The sequence below is a fragment of the Micropterus dolomieu genome, linkage group LG18 (assembly GCF_021292245.1).
Source record: "Micropterus dolomieu isolate WLL.071019.BEF.003 ecotype Adirondacks linkage group LG18, ASM2129224v1, whole genome shotgun sequence".
Lineage (NCBI taxonomy): Eukaryota > Metazoa > Chordata > Actinopteri > Centrarchiformes > Centrarchidae > Micropterus > Micropterus dolomieu.
Window position 1 is genome coordinate 36564977 of NC_060167.1, and position 23664 is coordinate 36588640.

The 23664-nt window shown below is 39.2% G+C and overlaps 1 protein-coding gene across 1 annotated transcript in view; it reads right to left on the minus strand.

The window, feature by feature from the left end:
• Positions 1 to 9598: 9598 nt before the first annotated feature.
• The window catches only part of fbln2 (fibulin 2), a 68273-nt gene continuing 54207 nt past the window's right edge, over positions 9599 to 23664 (minus strand). The window contains exons 13-17 of the mRNA XM_046075174.1: positions 18339 to 18485; positions 17072 to 17188; positions 15437 to 15565; positions 14661 to 14784; positions 9599 to 11261 (exon numbers count right to left, since the gene is read on the minus strand). Of these exons, the coding sequence (XP_045931130.1) occupies positions 10901 to 11261; positions 14661 to 14784; positions 15437 to 15565; positions 17072 to 17188; positions 18339 to 18485 (878 nt within the window). The 3' untranslated portion in view covers positions 9599 to 10900. The remainder of the gene's footprint in view (positions 11262 to 14660; positions 14785 to 15436; positions 15566 to 17071; positions 17189 to 18338; positions 18486 to 23664) is intronic.

Sequence of the window (23664 nt, forward strand, 5' to 3'; positions counted from 1 at the left end):
CAGTTTTGTCATACCATTCATCTTATTAAAGATTAATACATTACAGCCACTGTGAATTAACAACTGTATGTTTAGAGAAAGAAATATGGCATTTACTGCTTTGTAAGGTTATAGGTCCCTAAATTCCCCTAAATGTGTAAAGTTGTTGTGATACCAGCTGACTCAAACTAAAAATGATGAAATTTTGATACAGTACCACTAGGAAATTAAAAAAGACAACTTCTTTGTAGACGTAATTGCTTTGTTCTTAGAGACTGAAACATATCTTCCTGAGTGCAGCTTTGAGATTCATAATCACAGCTCTGGAGTGACCTGTGAGTGATTCAGCTGACCCGAGGATCAAAGCAGCACGGCGTACCTGTGTGAGCATCTCGCAAGTACAAAGGTCTGTGCTGTCAGGCCGACCCTTCTTGCGACTGAGACGTGAACCCACCCAGCCTCAACAAACACACTGCTGGACAACTTCAAACACAGCACTCAGCTCTGAACTTCATTACTTCACATGAAAGACAAAGATTCATCTTTCATTTGAGCTAGACATTTAGTTTGATGCAATGCAGTGACCTATATGGGCACAGTGCAGGTTTAGTTCTGGACATTCAGACTCAGGTCTGTCACAATACATCACTGCAACAAATGTACAATACAACACTATCCTAATAATAATCCTCTTTTTCTCTTTCAATAGAGATCTCTTTGCCTCTTGCAGTGATGTAGCTCTTGTAAGGTCATTTGACAAAGGTAATGTCCTCATCACACACCACTCCAGATATAAATGGGAGAGCTCACTTCCTAATGTTTCTGTTACAGCAGCTCATACAAGGCAGTTACTCTTCAGTGAACCTGGGAGGCAAACATTTCAGAGTTGGAGGAAGGTAATTTTTCTCACTTAGCCAAGGGCTGCAGCACAAGGCTCTGTGAAGCAATATGGGGGTTTGAAAATGACCTGTCAAGCTAAAATCTGTCATTGGAATGTACCTTCCCCATTACAGACAGAACATTAAAATGACTACATACTGATAAAAAATAATTTTTTTGACTGGTTACAAAGTAACTGTAGCAGTAAACATTTAATAGAATATAGAAAAGAACATAGCATCCTTTAGCTGTCAAAAACCACAAGCTTCCTGCTAAAATGTTTTAAAAGTTTTTACTGGTTTTAATGGTGAAAGTCTTGAAGCAGGAACAGATTTTATGGCCACTTTGCCGCAAGATCAGGCAAAAAGTGGTTCCAACTTTGTGCAGCCAGAGAAAAGCAACTGGATTGGACTCCATTACTGCAGCAGCCTTCAGATTCAGATTCAGATTCATTCTTTATTGTCCTCAGTGGAGGAAATTTGCTTTCACAGTCTGTACAAAGAGCACCATCAATATGAATTCTACACACAAACTACGCATAGTATACATATAGACATACAGGGATAATATACACATATCTACACATAACACAAACGTTAGGGAGGATAGACAACACTACTAATGGTACTGAATAACACCATGGGGATTTGGTGGTGGTCTGCAATAAAATTTGCAACAAATGTCAGTCTTGCATCCTTAACAGCTACCTTATATTAGATTTTTAAGATTGTCGATAGATGACAGATCTCCACATTCACTCCGCCTTAGGATACTGCCATTTGGGAGTGTGCTTATTAAGTTCTTAAATGGTAAGTTCATTATTGTGCAACCTGGACCTTATTTTCACATGTTTTTGTTAGTTCAGTATTGATCCAGAATTGAGCAAGCATGCTGCAGTCGGCAGCAGCGAGAAAGGGCTGCAACATAGTCCTTAAAAGTACCAGACTCCCTTGACAAAAACCTCTTAGGTTTACCACTGCCTCGACCGCTTAGCCTGTTTGTGTAGTGTGTAATGTGTTTTTAAACCCTTTAAACACCAAATTCACACAATAACACAAACAAACTAACCGACTGAGGCAGCGGTGGACCAGCAACTCCCATGTTCTGCAAGGTAAAATTAAGTTTTTTTGTCTAGGAAGTCTGGTGACTTTGATGAGAGCGAACTAGCAACTGTTTCTGGTTAAACAAAAATAAAAGATGTTGCTCTTAATAAAAGGTCTCACTCTGTAGGGATCCTTTCCATAATGTTGTCAGACACTTAAAATCAGTCAGTGGCAAAACCAAGCACTTTAGTGGTACGTACTTTAACAGGCCATAATTGCCTACAAGGATTGTGTTGCCGACTGCAGCTGTCTAAACTGAAGGACAACAAATATGACTTGACAAAGTCAAGTATGAAAAACCAGGAATAATTAGAGACAGTAGCTCTGAAAATTGTGAGATTGAATTTGACTTGGGATGTCTATAAATCACAGAACAAAGCAATTGAATATTTCCTCTGATAACAAAAGCTCAATAGATATGTATCCACCATAAGTGACAATAAAACAATTTAAAGAATTGTATCACTGTATATGGAAAGTTAGACAGTTCTTTTGAACAATCTGGTAGCTACACATAAAAAAAAAAACATGAAACTGAACCAAACTATGATAAGCTACATGTCAGCCAGGTTCCCTCGAGGCCGGAAACAAGTATGTTAAGGAATGATGAAGTGAGCTTTCAAGTCTTTTGCCCTCTTTTTACTGTCAGCGCTGCAGGGAAAGTCAGTGCTTGGTATGTCAGGGAAAGTCTCTCCCTTCCTCCGGTCATATATCCATGTACATAATGTATTCCTCATTCCTCTTAGTTCACAAAATACCAAATCTGTTAACAGACGGGGTTTTACATGATGGAGGTTCAGCTTGGAATGTTTATGGAACACAAAGCCTCCACAATGTTTATTTTGAAGGCGCAATCAGTAATATTATATACGCTCTTGGCTCAAAATGACCATCATTTTTAGGATTGCAGGATTTTGAGCTGCTGATTGTTATCACTCATTTTCCTCAATTTCTGCTATGATTTCAAGTTTTCTAGAGGCATAGATGAATTAGTTCAATGTTTTTAGTGGGAATGCTCCAATCTCCCAGGCCCAACTTTGCTCTACACACTTAATGCTTCTCTGAAATCCAAATTGACATTAGTTCTGCAAGGTGGGTAGATGCTACAGAGTCTGAAAAATATCGGTACCAAGGTAGAGTTGGCGCAGCCTTGCTACCAATTTGAGCCAGTGGTCAACAACAGTACCAGAACAAAAAAGTCAATGCAGCATGGATGCCAAGGCCTACAATGCTATGTAGTTAGTCAAGTCTTGCTGGGTTTAAAATAATAAAAGAAATAATCAATAGACAGGGAAAAAGCGCCCTTCTTCCATAGATTTATGATGGAGTGACTACTGAAAATACACAGTTTTTGACTGTTTCACTGATTGTTTTTTTTAGCCTGATTGTGATCATCCCCAAAGCTTAACTAGGTCGTATTTGTGCCTAAGTCCAACCAAACCTTAAATCTGATGTAACTCTTTTCTTTGGCCACTTTGGAGCACCAGAAACAAGATGTGAAAACAACAATGAAATTCTAAGATAAAATGGTGAACTAATTAGCAAACATTAGCCTATTGACACATCCAGCGTACACAGAGCAACATCATCATTCATTTAGTGTTGTATTTCTGACCACCTGATCAAAGTCCAATATTCACGCTCTGTTAGCTGTTTTTGGTCTCCACCAACTCCTGAGGGAAATATCAGCCTCTTCAGCTGCCAAATGCTCTACCATGTTCACCAGCTAGTGTTTAGCTGTGTCTGTCTGCAGTTTGCTGCTGAGCACATAATGTATGATGGGTATTTAGAGCTTTTTCTTTGAAAACAGCTGCCTCCTGCGGCCGAAAGCGACTCTGAGCAGCCCATTCTCACTTCTCTCAACACGTCAAATAAAGCATACTTTTCTTTCATACTTTACTTGGCCATACTTTTCAAACTATGATGCTGTAGGTACCCCACTGGACATGCCCCTCTAGTGTAATGCTTTGATGTGCCGTTGACATCAGATGATGTAGTCTAACGAGCGAAATACAGGACTTTCACCCAGGAGACTGGGGTTTGTTTCCCATGAAACCAATTGTCAAAACTGACTTCTTTTTACATAACATAAGTTACATATTTTCCTAAACCTAACCAATTACCTTTGGTGCCTAAATCTAACCAAACAGTGCCCACAATTATAAGGAAATGACAAGTTAATAGCAGTTTACTAGGAGACTTGTTAATAAGTTTACCTTCTTGATGCTCCAAGAGGACCAACTTACCACCATTTTACTAGCTTGTTGTCCAATTTTTGTGCTACTCCTAAGTGGCCTGCATGGCTCCATCAAGTCAGTTTGTCTAAAAGGTTCTCTGTTTTGTTATTGCTATGGACAGATATGTGATAAAATCTTCAGCCTGATGAACCTAACACATCAGATTTTCCACCAGTGAATATTCAACATCCCACACTTCTTTTCAAACCAGAAACCACAAATGTTATCTTTCATGTTATTTCTTTGTTTAATTGCATTTTTCGATCTGTTTACCTTTCCACATATACTGTATAATTTTCGAGGAGCAGTGGAAGCAATTATGATAAAAATGAGGGGGAATTTTCCATAACGAGCCTTTCCAAGAAAAATACTCTGTCACCTGAAATAGCATTTCATCATGATTGCAGTTATAATTAATCAAAAGGAGACATTGTTTGTCACATCAAGGAACAACCTGTGATAGAATATATCACAGGTTAGAAGATAGATAGAAGGTAAGTATGACTAATCATAAGTGTACTGACAATTGCGACATACACAAAATCAGGGTCTTATGCAACAACAAAAGCTCTGTGGTTTTTGATCGGCAAACACAGGCCTCACTGGCTGATACAGCGTGATACAAGATGACTTTTATCTCTATGGTTAGGCAGAGTTAAGAAAATCAAAGGCATCATTTAATTGGAGCCCCTGATGAAACCTGGTTTTGCTGTCACAGAGGGAGTTCTCTGCTTTGGAAGAAACACATCAGTTATATCCATGGAAAAGCTGACTCATGATTTCACAAATACCAAATGTCTGCATGATAATAATAATCACTAATAGCTTGGACTGACACATTATTACAGTGGGAAGGTGACTGAACACAGCAGTTCAATGGTAAATAAATCAGTGTGTTAGTGAGGAAGCCCCTGTGAGAAGAATGGGAATGTGTTTGCGCTCACATGTGCTGGAATGGAAAATGTAGCCATGCATTTGATGTGCTGACGCTCAGACAGGTTACGCAAGTGTATTGTGCAAGTGAACATTCTTTCACCAACACACTAGGGCTGTCAGATAGGTACAGTCTGCTGCCCTCTATTGTCAACCTGTAGTGTAATGAGTTTACCATATGGAAATATTAAGAGCACTACTAAGCCCCCAATATTACATACGACTGCAGACATGGGCTTCAGACATTCAAGGATTCTCGTGATGGGCACAATGGCTCACTGGCATGGAACACTTGGATGAAACAGAGCCAGTGTTATTGTTACACATGTGTCTAACATTAACTGCTAGGTAAGTCAAAGTATCAGCTGTTAAAAAGGGAAAAGCATAAGAAAATATGCTATGGAATATCCGCTCTTTATTGGTGCCATATAACGGTCCTTTATGATATCACATCGACATATTAATGGGTCAGTGAATCAGGTTTTTTTCATAATCTAAACGAGCTGTGTTCACAAAAATGTATGGGTCCTGAACTTTCTTTATATGGATACCCTTTGAATGTCCATGTGAGCCAGCACGTGTTTGGTTTGAGATGTGGTCTTCAATGTGCAGGACCACCAGCATCTCTGCTGTTTGTGCCAGCAAATGAGAAACACGGGTAGTATCAGCAGCTCTGCACTGAGGCATGGAAGTGCCACACTGTGAACAAACATGATAGCAACATGCTCCATTTAACCTTTACCTACCCACCTACTGTACTTACTATCTATAGTACCAACCGGGGGTTGTAATGGTTATACGCCTGCAGGTATTGGTAGGATACAGTCTGAAACAGGGAGCTCTACGCCTTTGAGTTCATTTGGTAAACAGCCCGAATCTGTTTGAAGTAAAACCTGTTGGATTTCTTCACAGCACAGTGCTTAATCTCCGAGCCTCTTCATCATATACCAGCAAGAGCCAAGCTCCACTATCTTCACATCTCCATTTAAGATCAAAGTCGGCCTCAGAGCTCAACATCAGGGTCAGTGATCATTTTCTGGAACGCATTGCTTTCATTTCATTGCCTTAGCTCTGATGTGCTAGTTGTCACTATTTGAAGGCTGTCTTGATAGTTGATAGTAATTTTTTCTTACAGACTGTTAAGATATCCTTTATTTTATTTATTTAAATAATCTCAATAGACATTTATATTCCACATATACATTAATGACCAGCGCTAGATACTACAGGCAAATCGTCCTGATATTATTATACATTGTAAATATCAGTTGATTTGTTGCTTTGCAGAATATGCTGAAACATGCAATATCCTGATGCTGCTGTGTTTGTACTTCCCTCTAAAAACTGTGTTGCAAAATTAGATGTGGTGAAAACCTGTAGCGTTTAGGCGTTAGCAGAATAATGTTACTAGAGGTCTGGTTGTTCTCATGGTACAGTAACATGGTGGGAGCTCATTACATATATTTAGTTGTCTTGATAACCCTTTGAAGCTGAGACAGATAAGTAGAGATCACACCCTAACATGTGTGGGACACCACCTAAATCAGCAGAGAGGAAAAATCCACCCAGTCCAGACCAGTAGAGCTGTTCACTGCTATTCTGGCTCAGCAGATTCCCGAACACACAGTGCAATCACACAAAACTCAGTGGACCACAAGGACCCTTTTTTCACTTCTTGAGCTAAATTAAGATTTGTATAACTTTATCCCATTCCAGGTAGGTTTTTCACAGGAAGTAATACTGTACGACCATAATAGCTATACTTCTTAAGGCTTTCACTCAGTTCTGTGTTTTTGAATATGAAACATAAAAGCACATCATAAGTCAGTAAGGTTATCAGAGGTGAAACCGAAATGTGTGGGCTGCTGGGTGAAAGCTACGGCCCGCTTACCATCTCAGGCAAGACTTTCTATCTGTTACTTAAGTGCATTAAAGTTGTCATGAATCAAAGTCAACATACTGCAGGTTGGTATTGTGTTTTGGGTACATGTTTTTATGAATTGTATTGCACTTCCTGTATGTGTGAGAGAGCTGGCAAGCTGCACTATCAATATTTTTGTATCAACAATGGATTATGAAATGTGAAAGGGGTCACTCATGGTGACAAACTCAGAGTTATCACCCAACTATACAGAGCTCTTTAGTGCCTTTTAGCTCATGGGTTTGGTCTTTTTGAAATATATCGTTCATTCATTCAGTAGGATAATCTCTGCCAAGGAGCATGCATTGAAGCTACTCTATTAAAACACTTTATGTTGTTTTTTCTATTAATTTGACACTCAGTAGCCCAAAATATCAGTATGATGTTATCTTCTACTACCCTGTATCGTCAGAGTGTGGTGTTTATTTATATGGTGACCTGGTGGTGAGAGATTCACCCTCCCTGCTTTCCGTTTGAAAAGCTATCTGTTTGGATGTATTAATAGTGTGAGGTAGGAAAGCACGCACACTTTCCGGGTGGGAATGTCAGAGGGTGTAACACACTATATGTTCCTTTTGAAGGGGTGGAATAGGTGATAAAAACAGTTAAGATAAGGACCGCTCAGACTTATTGTGAAGTAGTTTATTTCCAAAATAACAGCTAAATGAAAATGTTGCTACACTAAGAGTAAAATAGTAAATATATGTACCTGCCTAGTGCCCAATTTTGTGTTTCCAAGTTTTAAGATTTTTGCTGCATAAACTCTTTTTAACAGAGAAAACTAATTCAGTGTCATTGGATCCAAGTAGAATTCGAAAACTTCGACTCACCATGATCTGAACACCCCCATTGTTGGCAAGTCAGACTTTGTCACCTGGGGATTTGAGCCCTGGAACTTCAGACCCGTAGAGTAGAATAACTGACTGAGCTACTGTTGACAGTTTGTTTCCACACACCTTCTCTCAACTTGAGGCAGTGACATCAAATGTGCCAGAATCGGACATATTTATTCAGTTTAAACTTAAAAAGCAACAGTCAAAATGTTGGAAATAATTTTCTGGAAAAAAGTCACATCATTCTGCTGGTTTTGGGTGTGTTGTCAATTATTTTGGTTGCATTTGATCCAAAACTGAGCAGAAAAGAAAATGTTGTGCATACAGGACAAGTTACAGCAAAATATTGAATCACCATTTGACCGATCTAAAAACACTTTGAAACGCTTGATATCGGCCATGTAGAGAATGTTTACAGCGATTTTGGTAGCACAAAGACTTGTGGCGATATAGATGTTAATTGATTTAGTATATTCTGAAAAATATAGAGTGACTGACTTCTGAATGAACCATAAGTCGCAGTGAGGCAAAAGTTTGTCACATGTGTTGATGTGCTGAAAAAGCTCTCTAGGACGTACGGGTGATTTTGTTGAAGTTTGAATGAGAAATGTGGAAATTTACATTTGTTGTAATAAGCCACGCACACTTCATACAATCATTACCAAATTTTATGCATCAACTGAGTAGTGACCCTAGACCTGTACAAATACATGCAGTCAGGGACATGCACAGATATTTAGGGGGTCAGGGGCTAAAGTGAACTCTTCTCACAATTATTGCTTTTTGAAAGTACAACAAAACGTTAAATACATTAACAAAACTCTGACTTCCTTACCAGTTTGTTTTAATTCCCTCACACTATGCTTCATACTCATCAGATTTCTGCAGAATAATCAGTTCACATCATGGTCTTCTACTATTCACTAGGTTTATCACAAGAGCAGGAAACAGCAACGGAAACTATGCCACAGTGTGCATGTGAGCGTTTATGTAAAATTGTATGTAAAGACACAAAAGTAAAAAATTTGGGGGGGGAAAAGTGAGTGTCGAATCAAAATTATTTTGATAACTTTTGATGCAAAATCAGTAGATGATCCTACCAATTTTTTGGGTCAACTGGCCAAACGATGTTGCACAAGTTCTCAAAAAAAAATTTGTGATAAAGTGATAAAAAGTCACATAATTGGACATTTTTAGAGCAGATGACCATTGAAGCAAATATGCTGAAGAATTAAAATGACAAAAGAAGTTTGACTCCAATCAAAGTCGTTTTCGATATGTTTGCAAAAACCTAAAGTTTATTGTTATAGCGCCACCATGAGGTGGCCTGAGTGATGCTTGAGTAGCTTCGCTGCTTGGATCCCTAATGATACATAGAGCTTTTACTCAAAGCACTTCAGAGAGAAACTCACCTCAACCACCACCAGTGTGTAGCACCCACCTGGGTGATTGACATCTAAATGAAAATGTTGCTACACTGAGAGTAAAATAAATTAGTATTCATTGACTTATGATAATAATACATTTTTAATGCCTTACTCTCTTATGAGAATGCACTTTAAATTGCCTTGATGCTGAAAGGTGCAGAGTGATGAAGACTTTCACCAGTAGATGGGGATGTTGACTCACTGTTAACCAATATACAGCACTGATGGGGAAAAACTGACCCTGGCACTGTAGAATTTGATCTGTACTGTTATTGAGCAAAAGACAACCGTTTGATCATCATTTATTGATTAGTTTACAGATACAAATGTCATGTGTCAGCTGAAACTGTACAGGCTGTGTGAAGCCAGTCTGGAGTGTCAACAGCAGACTGATTCATTCCTGCAAACTACACAGCAGGAACTTGTCTTGTGTGTGTGTATACAAAACTACATAAATTTCACCCTGAGATAATTACAAAACACTAACATAGAAAGATATGTCCAGTAATAAAGGAGAGACCCAACGCTACATTAGTAATCTCAGTGCTGAAATTTACCATACATGATTGTTAGCATTCAATCAGATCACATTACTTAAAAAAATTGGGTGGTGACTATGGAGGCTCAAAACTGACTAATCTAAATCAAAAATATAACTGAATACATCAATAAATTACACTATTTATTGTAGAATTTACATACATATTTAATTTGGAATATATTAAAACTTAATTAATTTTATTTGAACCAATAAAATGTTTGTATTTAGCACAGACACAGAAATACTAATCCTTGGCCTGGACATACATGGACACGCCCACATCATTTTCATATGACGGAAATAGAAAACAGAAAATAAAAAAAGGACAAACTAAGGTATTAAAAACAAATGAGCTAGTGTGAAATAAATAGAAGAGTAAAATACATGTAGTATTATTTAAATCTATTAATTTAAAATTTGATAAATTAAGTTTTAATTTATTCTACCAACTGGTTGGTAATAAAAGAAAAATACCTACTGATTAGGAAGGAAAAATAAACAAAAATATACCCTTTATTATTCTTTTTATACTCAATTTAATTGTTTAACTAATTGATGTATTCAGTTACAGTATGTTTTTGACTCCTAGGCTTTTAGTGTATTTTGTCTTCCATAGTTTCAAAGTGCCCTTAACTTCTAGTTCTGCGTATGTCTTTTAGTTTCTTCAGACTCTCAACTAACGTTTTCACAGGGAGGTTGGAGGGAAGCACTGACCCAGATGTGCGCAGTGACCTGTGCCACTGTCTGTACGAACCAACAACTGGAACCTAAAATGGCTACAAAAGCTAAATTACATTAAGAGAGTCAAACTGAAAGATATTTTGGTAAATACAAATAAGTTTCTCAGAAAATATGATTTTCATAAAAAGTTTGGAGAAGCTAGCAGATAATTTGCCAAAGACAAAAAAGTAAGGTCTTCTGCAACATTTACATGATTTGTGAATAATACTTGATTGTAAGGAGGCAATACAAAAAAAGTCTGCACATGTAAAAGTTTAGCACCATATGAAAATTCCAGTCCCGCTCTCTGTTTGTTTGTCTCTAGTGTTACATAGCGCTGGATGTGATAAAGACATAGATCCTGGCGAGGAACGAGGTGAACTTCCCCTGCCTCAGCAACTTCATTTCCACATCTATCAGGAAGTCTTTAGGCTCATGGACTTGTCTCTGCAGGTAGACGGCGCCCGTGAAGCTGTTGAGCTTCCGGGTGCTGAAGTAGCCCTCCTTATTGCCCTTGATGATGCTGATGACAATATGATCACCAGAGTAGGCGGGGGATGGTCCGATTCGGAAGATCTGGGCCGGAATGACAATGTTGGTCTGGAAGCTGAGCTGGTAGTATGTGATGCGTACAGGGGAGTTCTGGCAGTCTAAGGAGTTGCTGGGACAGCTGGTCCGTTCACAGCGTCTGTAGAGGAGTCAAGAAAGAGAGAGAGAAAGGAAGAACATAACAATATTTCTGAACATTAAAAACTTTAGAGAAACGCTGAAACAATGTATGTCACAAAGTCCACCTAGGTCCCATTTTGGTTCATTCTTCCTCTCTGTCCCTCCCTTCAGTCACCAGCTTGTCAGCCTCCGCCTACACTTGGGTCCAATACTGCATTTCCTGAGTTGTGATACCATGAAGGGACCAATTATGGACCCAGCAGGCAGCTCTTTCTTGAAGAAACTATTTGAGGTGACTTACAACAAGGTGACTTTGTGTCTTTGTAACGACTGGAAATATGCTTCCAGTAGTGAGGACAGGGAGGCAGCCATGTCATTAGCCATGTTTCCATTTAAATGTCAAGCAAATTTGAAGCAAACTTTTAAAATGTCACAAAAAAAGAATGAATAAGAAAATGCCAATTACGTGTTTCCATCAGCTGGTTTGGAGCGAATAAACCAGGCTACACAAAGCATAGTTTGATCAGTAGTTGATGTTACGCATGGCTGTGCGGTCAAGACAGATGGCCGCCCACCCTGAGCCATGGTTCTGCTCGAGGTTTCTGCCTCTTAAAAGGAAGTTTTTCCTTGCCCCTGTCGCCTAGTGCTGCTCTTGGTGGGAACTGTTGGGCTTCTGTAAATATCATCATAGAGTACGGTCTAGACCTGCTCTTTTATGAAAAGCGCTGTGAGATAACTGTTGTTGTGATTTGGCGCTATATAAATAAAATTGACTTGAATTGAATTGTAATAAACAAGAAGTGTGGGTTGCAAACCAGAAACAAAACAGTGACATGGACCTGAGGACCATGGATCCGAGAAAAATGGAGAGAGGTCCTCGGGACTGTGTTTCAAAAGAGGAAGTTACTACCACCCATGTCTTTGCGCTTTATGGAAATATGACGCTGACAGTGGAAATAGCTGATCAGTAGTGAGTTACATGTTCGCTACGTCAAAAATGGTTTGGCAAAAGTGTATCCATCTCCCATTTAGTGCATTAACTCTTTTGTGAAAAAGGCAAAAACCACCTCAAGCGAGCGTAAAAACTTTTATGTAAAATTAAGGAAGTGTTTTCAAATTTTGCCGTTTCCATCAACGTTTTCTAATGCTAAATTTCAAAATGCACATAAAAAACATAGACGAAAACACGGCTCCTGGCAAGCCAGGAAGGCCATTCTTCAAAGCCTTGGTTGAGGGAATTGTTGCCTGTGTGGGAAAAAGCTCAAAATGTAAACATGGTAAGCTGGTGAAGTTATAAGCTACTCTTAAAAGTAGCTAAAGTAGCAAGCTACAAGCTACTAAGGAAACGTATTATTTTATCGTTATAGACAAGAATTCCTTCATCCCTGTCTCCATTGAAGCCTTGCATGCTAATGCAGGAGCAGGTAACTGCTGCCCAAATTGCCCACTTGGATCAAATAATAAAATTGATTGTAATACATTAAAGAGGTAGTATTATGCTTTTTGACTTTTTCCTCTCCTTTAATGAGTTCTATACCTTTTTTGTGCATGTAACAGGTTTGCAAAGTGAAAAAGCCCAAAGGGAGTTCCCATCTCCCACAGAAAACTCTGCTCTGAACTGCCTGAAAACAGCTTGTTTGTAGTCCAGCCGCTTCCCTTTCATCCTTGTGACGTCATAGTGATGAAAGCTAAATGTGCCTCATATAACTCTCGCCAAGCGGCTAGTCAGACACGCCCTCAAAAACACAGGTGGAAAAACAGTGAGCTGCAGCACAGCTCTCCTCTCCCTTCCAAACACTAGCTACCCTCCAGGCAGTTAGTGGACATAAAGTTGTTACTGTGATGTAGAAACAGAGCTCAGTTAAAACTTTATGGATGAAAGATACTTTTTGTTACAGATTAATAACTCACCACTCTGAAACTCTCGCTCCAGTCCATGTTGCCAAGCTGGTCGGCAACATGTACAGCTGCAACAAAGCTGTGTTTACCGGCTTCTCACTGACCCGCCCTTCTCTGCTTCTGATTGGCTAGTAGTCCTTAACTAGGAACTGCGCATGTGCAACTCCCAAAAAGGATCATTTAGAGACAAGATGTATCACTCCATAGCTAAAACGAAGCCTTCAACACAGGGTGAAGAGGAGCTGCAGCAATGTGCAGTCTGACAAAAAATGTGGTGTTTTTTAAAAATGAAACCATGTAAACCTGTTCTGGTACAACCCCTAAATAATAATATTTTGTAGTGTCATTTGTTATAACACAAAACATCTTTTGTTAGCAGTGTTGTTCCACACACTTCACCGATGAATGAATGGCAAGGAATTAATGTATACTATTAATTAAGTTTCAGTTTCACTCTCTTTCTGTCAGAATACACCCCCTCTCTATTGCTATTTCATTCTCTCCTGAATCAGAAGAGTGTGGATGCGGGATCTGTGCAGCAGATAAAATGTAGCAATAGCCCAAAGTTACCAGACTGCTACTGGGAAAATGTAGTTAACCTGGTTACACATTCAGTATTGCTAGTCCCCATCTCTGCCCCCTGCTGCGAGGATTAAATGAAAATAGAAAAGAGGAAAAAAGCAAAGCAATACTGTGTAGCTGGGGATAACGGTTGTCCTACAGTAGCGACTTGCAGGGCTTTTCCAGCCTGTATTCTGGTGCTTTGTGACTGCTTATCCATCATATCACAATTTACAGCCTTAAAAGTTGATGTAGTGCACCATAACATTTCCACAGCTATGCCAAAACAATGTCTTGGAACCTGCGCCAATGAATCAGAGTGGCACTAAAGGCAGAGCAAGAGACATTTTTATCTGAGCCATGTGTCCATGGCTGCCAAGTCTACTCATGAATGAAAGATGTCTGTCCATGCTGAGCCTGGCCACGTTACACTGAGGCTAATAAGGTGTCTCTTGATAACATTGATAGGAGGCCTCCTGTGGGCTGTGTGCAGAATGTGTGTGCTGTTGAGTCCAGAGACAGCCCCGGCAAGCACCAAGCTGATCAAAGCCATCTGACTTCATCATACCGCTCGATGGGAGTCATGTTCAGTTGCCAGCCAGCCTCTATAGCTGCCACAGGTTCATAGCTAACAAGGCCCTTCTGTGCAGCAGACTGCATTGCAAGGACATGGATGTACAGTAATTCTCATTAGAGGGGCACAGGCTGAGAGGAAACCTATTGAATATCCCACATATGCAGGTCAATGCTTAAAGGGGCAGTATTTCAGGTTTTATATGCCCAGGATACCGCAAAGTAACCATTATGCTATATATTAGAGACTTTATTGGTCCCACTTACTAATAAAACTTAGACAATGCTCTGCATAGGCTTAACTTGATCATCAAATAAGAAAAAGGCAACACTGGAGCTAAACATTTCAAGATTCTGAAGATGCCGAGAGAAAAAGGTAACTCACGTGTCTAACACCCTCTTGTAGTTGGGAGGGCAGTCAAAGGAGAGACATCTGAAGCCTCCCTGGAGGTTATAGCAGGTCTGTCCATGTGAACAGTTGTGGGTGCCAGTTTTGCATTCGTCAATATCTGGTAAAAATAATAAACAAAAGTGAGAATCTCACTGACAGTGTTTTAGCAGTTTGATTTTGAACAGGCCGTCTTGTAATTCATCATCGTCACAGCTGTGATTGTTATGTGACAACCCTCATAATGCAGAGTTTAGGAATGTGTGGAGATGTTTCTCTCATTCGTCCTCTATATTTTTTTTACACAGGCATTCATCTCGGTTTTAATTATTTTTACACACACATGAGACAGAAAAGGTTCATTTTCAGTTTTATTTTAATTTCTTCTTTAGAAAAAGTTACTTTTTCTTAAAGTTTCTACAGTGCCTTTTACTTAAAGCTAAAAGCGAGATGTAAGATAAATGAGTAATGGCATATTGCCGAGTACTTGATACCACATTTATAAATGAATGCACCGATGAATTCAACTGCACACTATCTCCATCAACATAGTTTAAACTAGGGTGTTTTTCTCTTGACATAAATCAGTTTAAATGAAGAAAACGTAATAAGATCCAAAACGTACTAAGATAAGATAATAATAAGTAATAAGATGTTAGAAAACTGCCAGAGATGAAAAAGGTAATAAATAAATCCATTTCATAATGTGTTCCAAATCTTTCATGGGCATGTCTGTGGAACAAGCTATGGTATGTTGTTCACAGGGGCCTCACCTCTGCAGGTGCGTCCATTGGCAGACATGACATATCCATGAGCAGGACAAGTACACTGGTAGCTGCCAACAACATTCACACACTGAAAGGCACATAGGTTCCCGATGCTCTGGGAGCACTCATCAAGATCTGTTAAAAACACACATCTCGTCAGTCAGATTAGAGCCCTGTGTGGAAGCCAAAGGATTCAAATAAAGGTTCCAATAAGGCATCAGGACCTTTTCTCTTTATCTTTGTGCGTGTGTGTGTGTGTGTGTGTGTGTGTGTGTGTGTGTGTGTGTTTTCTATGCCTGCGTGACTGTGTTTTTCGTGTGTGGGGGATTAGCAACAGAAGCTACCTCAAGGCCCTGTCACCCAAGACAAAATAAAATCTCTTATCTTTCATGCTGCTGTCAATCTGCCCTTGCATTCATGGAAACATTGTATAATTATTTGGATCAATGACACTTAACATAAGCAATTTTAGGAGCTAAACCTCCTTCACCCATTCAGTCCTGACAGAGAAGGGTCCACTGTATTTCCCATATTCTGTTTCCCTACAGAGATTCAATGTTACACCATACAGTTTAAACTGCTGCAGATACATCAGCTGCAGTCTCTACCAGAGAAAGTACTGCACAGCTGATCTGTTCCTTTACTGTATTCACCTCCGGTACACTGTGCATGTGTATGTGTATGAATATGCAGAGACTTGATACTATTTTGCCCTTTTTTCAAGCCCTGAAATGCAGACAGTTACTGATGAGACCAGACTACTAATCAGTTTTCTGCAAAATGCCTTGTATCTGCAGGCGAGTTGAAGGTGCAGCACATTCCTGCCTTACATAACTTACTTTCACAACACATACACAATTATTGACATTTCACTTTTGTGTCCTCATTTGGTTGATACTGATATTGTTTCTCCTGCCAGGTTCCTATAATATATCCTATTTTCTGCTGTAGAGAAAAGGCTACCATAACAACTACTGTTAAAGGCTCATTTAAAGCCTCTCTATATAGATTTTTATGTGAGTATAGCATTATTTTTTTTATTTTTTTTACAAATTATTGATTGGAATTATTGACTCGTCCTGCACCCGCCTCGTGCAGTATGGATCTTTTTGGGGATGTATGGCTTACATTGGTGTCTGCTACATTGTCTTTTTTGACACAAACATCAAACACTTAAACATGTAATGGCTTTAAAGCTGCACTGTTCTTTCCTTTGCCTTCACAGCCAGTGAACACTCCCTGGCCACTTTACTGGGTACACCAATACAAACTAATTCAATCCAATAGAACAGCCATGCAACATATTCTACCTTTATATAACCCCATATTGAGAAACACCTCTGAATATAATACAGTATAGTTCAACAAAACCATAAACTACAACCTCAATAATAACCATGTAGTTAAATGAAAACCTCCTCTCTGACATATAATTGCCTTATGAAGTTGTTGTTACTAACATGTTAGAAATCAGTCACATAATTATACATCCAGCAGATTTATTTCTAATATTCATTTGAAGTAGTGTGTCTGTCCAACTGGCTAATGTACTGTAAGTCCAGTATTCACTCTACTTTAAGATTTGTTCTGCTCCCCAACCAACTCTACCAGTTTCTACCTAGTAAGCTCGGTAGAAAATACCTTCACAGGTGTGTCCATCCTCTTTCAGGTAGTAGCCATGGTGGCAGTAGCATTGATATGAGCCATAGATGTTGGCACACTGCTGGCTACAGGGGTTTTTGTCACATTCATTTACATCTAAGCACAGAAAAGAAAAGGCATGATTAGAAATATTCCTGATTTTCATATTCTGAAAGGATAACCCTGGCCTTATTCTGTATTGTTCTTATTGTCAACAAATCAGCAGGACAGTGTGTGACAGTGAGTCAGAATAAACTGCAGTGCGTGTTTTCATGGTAATGAAGGAACATGTCACCCAGTGCAACAGTGTGGCTCACTGATGTGTTTTAACAGTTTCTGGATGAATTTGGTGCTCTATGGCTCAGAGTAAAAAGATCAGGCTCTGGTTACATACACAATACTTGTCAGTAGGTTCATTGTTGTTTTTTTGTCCTTTCATGGGATTTGTTGAAAATAAAAATATAATATACTGCCAGCCTCATCTTTTCATGTAATAAATTCCACCTTCTGTTCCTGTAACAAAGTCGTCTTTGTGTACTTTGTACTTCGTGTATTTGCAATTTTACTTTTAATGACAAAAAAGGAGTTACTATAGTGATTTCTTAGGAAGAAGCATTGTGGCATTACCACTTCAGCCATTTTGACGGTGCAATGATGGTCTGAAATGCAATTTGTTATTATATGTTATAACAGCTTTCCTAAGGAAGACAAGCTTCAAGTGTCTGGAATTTAATCTGAAAAGCATTAATCAAAATTTAATTATGTTGCTCAGAGAAGCTTTTGTGAAAAAAACCCCAGATACATGCAAAGCTTCACCTTTGGATTGTGAACAGAAACCTTCACTGAACTTCACTTGATTAAGTTCCCTGAATAATTGCTGTGACAAGCTGAATTTAATGTGAATCACACTTCTGGTCAGCTTTGCTCTTAGAAGCACAACCACGTCTTCAACACGCTGATGATTGATGGTGCCTCAACCTGGAAATCATTATGTACCAGACGGTTCAGCATCAGATGATCAGAGACTAAATTCAATTCCAACAGCTTTTGCTAATAACAAGGCTTACAAAGGACTCATAAACAGTTTTCTATCAATATATATCATCTCCAAAGTCTGTGCGAAGGCTACATTTGGCTTTTGATGCCAACGCTCTCCCCAGAGGCTTACCTCTATGCCTTAAGTTTTTCAAGGAATATTAGACAGTCCACTTAAACAAGGTGGCATTTAAATTCTCAATCTGTTGGAGAACAAAACTGTCTATCTTACCTTCACAGTTCTTGCCATCAAATGCTAGGGAGAAGCCAGCTGTGCATGAGCAGTGGTAGGAGCCTGGGGTGTTTTCACAGGTCTGGGCACACAGCCTGCCAGGATAGCGCCAGCACTCATTTACATCTGTCAGTGCAGGAGTGGGAGCTATTAGACAGCAGACAGATACCTCCGGGCCACTGAGGACTCAATACCCGTTCTCATTCAGACACTCAGAAAACAATGCTGTTGGCTTATTTTAGATAACCCTACATATATCTATTTAACAATAAGCCATACATCTCACAGGGGTTTTTAAATTAAAATGTCACTGAAGTGGCAAAATTCAAACCTATAGAAGGGTTTCCAGTTAAACAATTGATGATGGTAGAAAACACGTGACCGCAATGTCATGTTACATGGTACATGGCATTCCAGTGAGAACTGACAGCTAGTAGCAGTGATAACACTAACCCAGACTACACAACCTTTTCTCTTACAGGTACTGAGAAAGTAACTGTGGGTGGGTCCCAAACCATCAACTGGCAGCACAGGTTAGGTTTAAGCACAGAAGCACCCTCACAGTAGCATCATCAGCATAAAATAACATGTTAGCATAGATGAAATTCCTGCTGCTTGCCTCACATTAAGGTTAAGAGCATAGAACAAAAGCCCCTCCTCACATTACAACAATGAGGTGAATGTATTCATCATATTACAACAGGGAGGTAAAATGAGCTGCAGGTTATAACTCCCTTTATGCTACAAAGAGCAAAGGACATATACAAAAACTACAAGATGAAATAAACTACTTTGCATGGTGCAGTGCAGAGAATGAATTGGAATTGAGTCTCAGAGCCTGGGGGAAAAAGCTGCTCTGTAGTCTGATGAAACTTCCCTATCTCTTCCCAGAAGGCAGCAGGGTGAACAGGCTGTGGCTGGGTGGGTGCTGTCCTTTAGTATCCTTTGGGCTCTGCAGGCACCTCACCTCACCGATATCACTGATGCTCAGGAGATGGGTACCAATGATCTTCTGAGCAGTTTGAATCCCCCGATGCAGAGCCCTCCGGTCCTGGGCCGTGTTAGTTAAGTTTCCAGTCAGGATGCTTTCTATTGGTCCTCTGTAAAAGCTGACAAGAACTTGGCGTGTGAATTTAGCTTAAGTTTCTTTAAGAAATCCATTTGTTTCTGAGCTTTCTTCACCAGCGTGGAGATGTGAGACGACCACGTCAGCTTCTCTGTGATGCTGATTCCCAGGAACCTGAAACTGTTCACCTGCTCCACCTCAGCTCCACTGATGTAGACAGGAGTTTATGTCTTTATCTCATTTTTCCTAAAATCAACCCACTGAGATGAACAGCTGGCTGTTGTAACTTTCCAGTTCGGGCGCAACAACATGACTTCATTAAAAGTGCGTCAGTCACACCACAGATGGTGGAAAGCATAGCAGAAAGCATGACACAAGTATGGCATTCATGTTTGTGTATTCATGTATTAACTAGAGGAACGCTACAGTCTGCTATTTTCAGTCTCTTCAGTGGAGCGGAAGCTTTAAGTGACATGCTTCACAACATCATGTTTATTTGCTGTGTCTGTTTCCATTGCACTTTGTCACATTTTATTTTTATCAACATACCAGCTTTTCTACCTCAGCCAAGAATAAAACTATTTTACAATATTGCATTCAATATTTATTTATTTTGTAAATTGCAAATGTACATAAAAACAGGTGGATGGAAACACTTTGCGTTTGGGTCCTCTTTCCTGTTGCCTAGTGCCTTGAACTGTAACATGTTGCCTCTCCTATAGTACTGCAGAAGTTACCTATGACAAGTCCAGCTGTGAAACGCGTAACCAGCATGTACTCTGACTGTGAAGAGTCTTTGTAGGACTTGCCCTCAGTGTGGGCCTTCCTGTCCTCTGCCAGTGCAGATCACTTTGTCCTCAGAAGTTAGAGGTGATCAATACGCTGTGCATGGTCTGTGACATTATTTGAAGACACCACATATTTCTTGGAGAATTCTGTGCTGGAGATGGGTTGGTCCAGCTGTACTGTGGGGTTAAGTTGGGATGTGAGGTCCAATGAGGTTTAGGTAGGAATGGGACATACCAAACATATTAAAATGTATTTAAAGTAAACACAAAATACAACCATTTAAAGTTGTAAGTCCCTCCCCTATTGCCAAAATAAAACACATCAGTCTCTCTCCAGTGCTTAGGATGTGCCTCACTCATCAATAGCAAACAGTCCCTAAACTTGCAAGATTTTTTTCTTCTTCTGGGCAAGTTTTGGCTTCAAAAACTGATTGGACGAGTAAACCTCCAATCTGCCTGTCATCACCTGACACAGCGATACATACCGGTGCAGACTTTGCGGAGGGCGTCATACTGGTAGCCCGTCTGACAGTCACAGCGGTAGATGCCAGGGAGGTTGTGACAGATCTGGCCCACTCCGCAGCGGTGCGTCCCCATCTGACACTCATCAATGTCTAGACAAACAGAGAGAAAGATAAAGTACCTCAGCAATGACCCACTCTGCACCTGACTGTGTCTAGCTTAAACACAGCCAACTCCAACTCACACCACTGGACTTGGTACAAACACACACTCAAAAATACATACACAGTCCTTTTTCGTGGTCATCACAAACTTTGGCTTTAAATTAAACTCTTTAAACTTGGAAGACTACTGTGAACTGTGGTACATATAAAAACAGCAGTTTTTTAATCATTGATTCATCATTGACGTCATTTATTGAGCAAAGCTGCTAAAGAAATCCTGGTTCACACTTTTCCCCATTTCTCTGTTTAGTGTTAAGTGAATATGTTTGTGTTTAGAACTGTTGGTCAGAGAAAATAAGCCAAATGAACATGTCACCTTGGGTCTGGGGAATTCTGATGGCATTTGTCCTAATTTTGTGACATTATATAGATTAAACAATTGATTGATCAATCTAAACTGGACTAAGGGCCCTATTTTAATGATCACAGCGCACGGCGTGAAGCACGTGGTGCAGTTACGTTTGGGGCAAAGGGTTGTACATAGTCTGTGAATTAGTCATGGGTGTGTTTTGGGGGTACCATGTACAGTACACCAATCAGAGTGTGCTTGTACCTTGACGCATTGCTATTATAATGGCGGATGAATGACATATTATTAAAACATCAATTGATTGATTGCATTGCAGACTCACAGCAGAGAGGAGGATACGGACAGAAGTGTGGACGTGATATAAAAAACGGTCTCTGATCATGAAGCCTCTTGTTCCTAAGTGTTGGGACTGTGTGTTTCCTTTTAGGATTTACTTTCATGATTAGAGAGGCTGATGTCAGTCACTTTAAATGTTTCCATGTGCGCAATAAATTCACAGCAAATACTGTGGGACATTTATGCAGCAAAACAAAAAAACTGTAGTTATAAATGTGACATGACAGGACAGAGGAAACTCTCCAGAGGAAAGAGAATTCAACTTTTAACTTCTGAAATAATTTAGATGCTCTGATGGAGCTCAGGATTGATCGGGAGGACGGCTGCTTTACTCCAAACAGTTTCTCTGTATGAACCTGGACTGTGTGTGAGACCATTTGGATGTGCAGAAGAACACAGAACTTCAAGCATTCAAAATATGACATATTTAAAATGGTGATGGAACAGTGGATAATACACATGCCTTTGGCGTGAGAGACCTGGGTTCAAATCCACTGTAAGACACCATTGTGTCCCTGAGCAAGACACTAGTTGCTCCAGAGGCGTGCGACCTCTGATATATATAGCAAATGTAAGTCACTTTGGATAAAAGCGTCAGCTAAAATGAATAAATGTAACATTTGAACATGTACACAGAACTTCACCGCCATGCCATGGACATGCGTTTAACATAAACTCACAACATAGCATCATCAGTGTTAAGATGTTTTGAGGTGGGTGAATATTGACATACTGATGTCTTCAGGGCACAACTGTTAACATGGAAAGTTTGGTACAGATGTGAACATGTACACTGAAGTTACTACAATTTCCAGTTTCCACGCCACGGACATGTCCTTCAGTGAAAACTCAACTTTTTATGGCTAATGACATTGGACCCCAAAAATTTTAAGTCCATCAAATTAAGACTGTAGAAGGACTTTGATAAAGTACGAACCCTGCATATGGTGAGAAATAGCCTAAAATGCATTTGGAAAAATAATAATGAAGAATGAAGAAATGTTTCTCCTTTTATCACTGTGCATGCAGTGATACATTTCTTCTTTTATTTTTAATTTTTTACAAAATTCTGTTTTCTTTTTTAATTATTTAATGTGCACGTATGTTTTTATCAAACATTACGTTGTTTATATTAAACATTATTATTTAAGTTCAATTATTGAAAACAATAAAACACACATTTAGGAACAATAGCAGAAAATAGTGGTATTTATAACTGTGGTTACATGAAGCAGAAAGCCAGTAACATATTTTTATCCTCGGTTTTAAAATATCAACATCCCAAATGTAACAAATTAACTAGTTCTAGTTAAAACTGATATCTTTACAGTACGTGAGCGCGTGAAAACCAACAAAACATTCAAAAGTTGCCGTTTAATGCTGTAATATGTACTTTGCATTGTTATTTATGTTCATATATTTGTTAATTATTATATTACTCTATTCATCACATATTTGAAAAAGTAGAATACACATACTAGCAGGTTACAGAAATCAGACTTAATGCAATCTGTCTTCACTGTTGCATGACGTCCACATACGTGGACAGTTGGCTTTTGGTGTTTAAAAGGTACATTTTACTCTAAATCTTAGTTTATAAAACATAAACATGTCATACTTCACTGTACGTACAATGTTTTTTTTACCTTGATTGACCTCCTTGTGAATTTTTTTACAGATATGCCTGATGCATTTAGGGTCATCAAGCAATGAATATTTGGAATACAAGAGAGTAACCACTGTTACAATGTTGCTATCAATCAAGTGACACTGTCCTCAAATGGCTTGCAGAACATAACCATGATATATTGACCCAAAATGGAGTTAAAATAAATGTGGACACCATGCATGAAAGGGGTTATGGGGGAGGTCTGTGGCAAAATTTTGAGGTGTTCAAACTGTGGGATAGAGAGCAATTTAGAAAAGTTTTTTCTGCTCTACACTCACAGACCACAGCTCATTACACGACATGCAGATGGAGTCTCAAAACAGTCATTTTTGACTTAAATTGCTCTAAAACTTGAACACTATTACAACACAGATTACAGTCTTTTGTGCGTTTTAAAGTTTAATCAGATTCTTTAGCAGCACATACAGTAAATCAGAGCGGTTTGAACCAAGGCAAGTCATTCCTCTCATT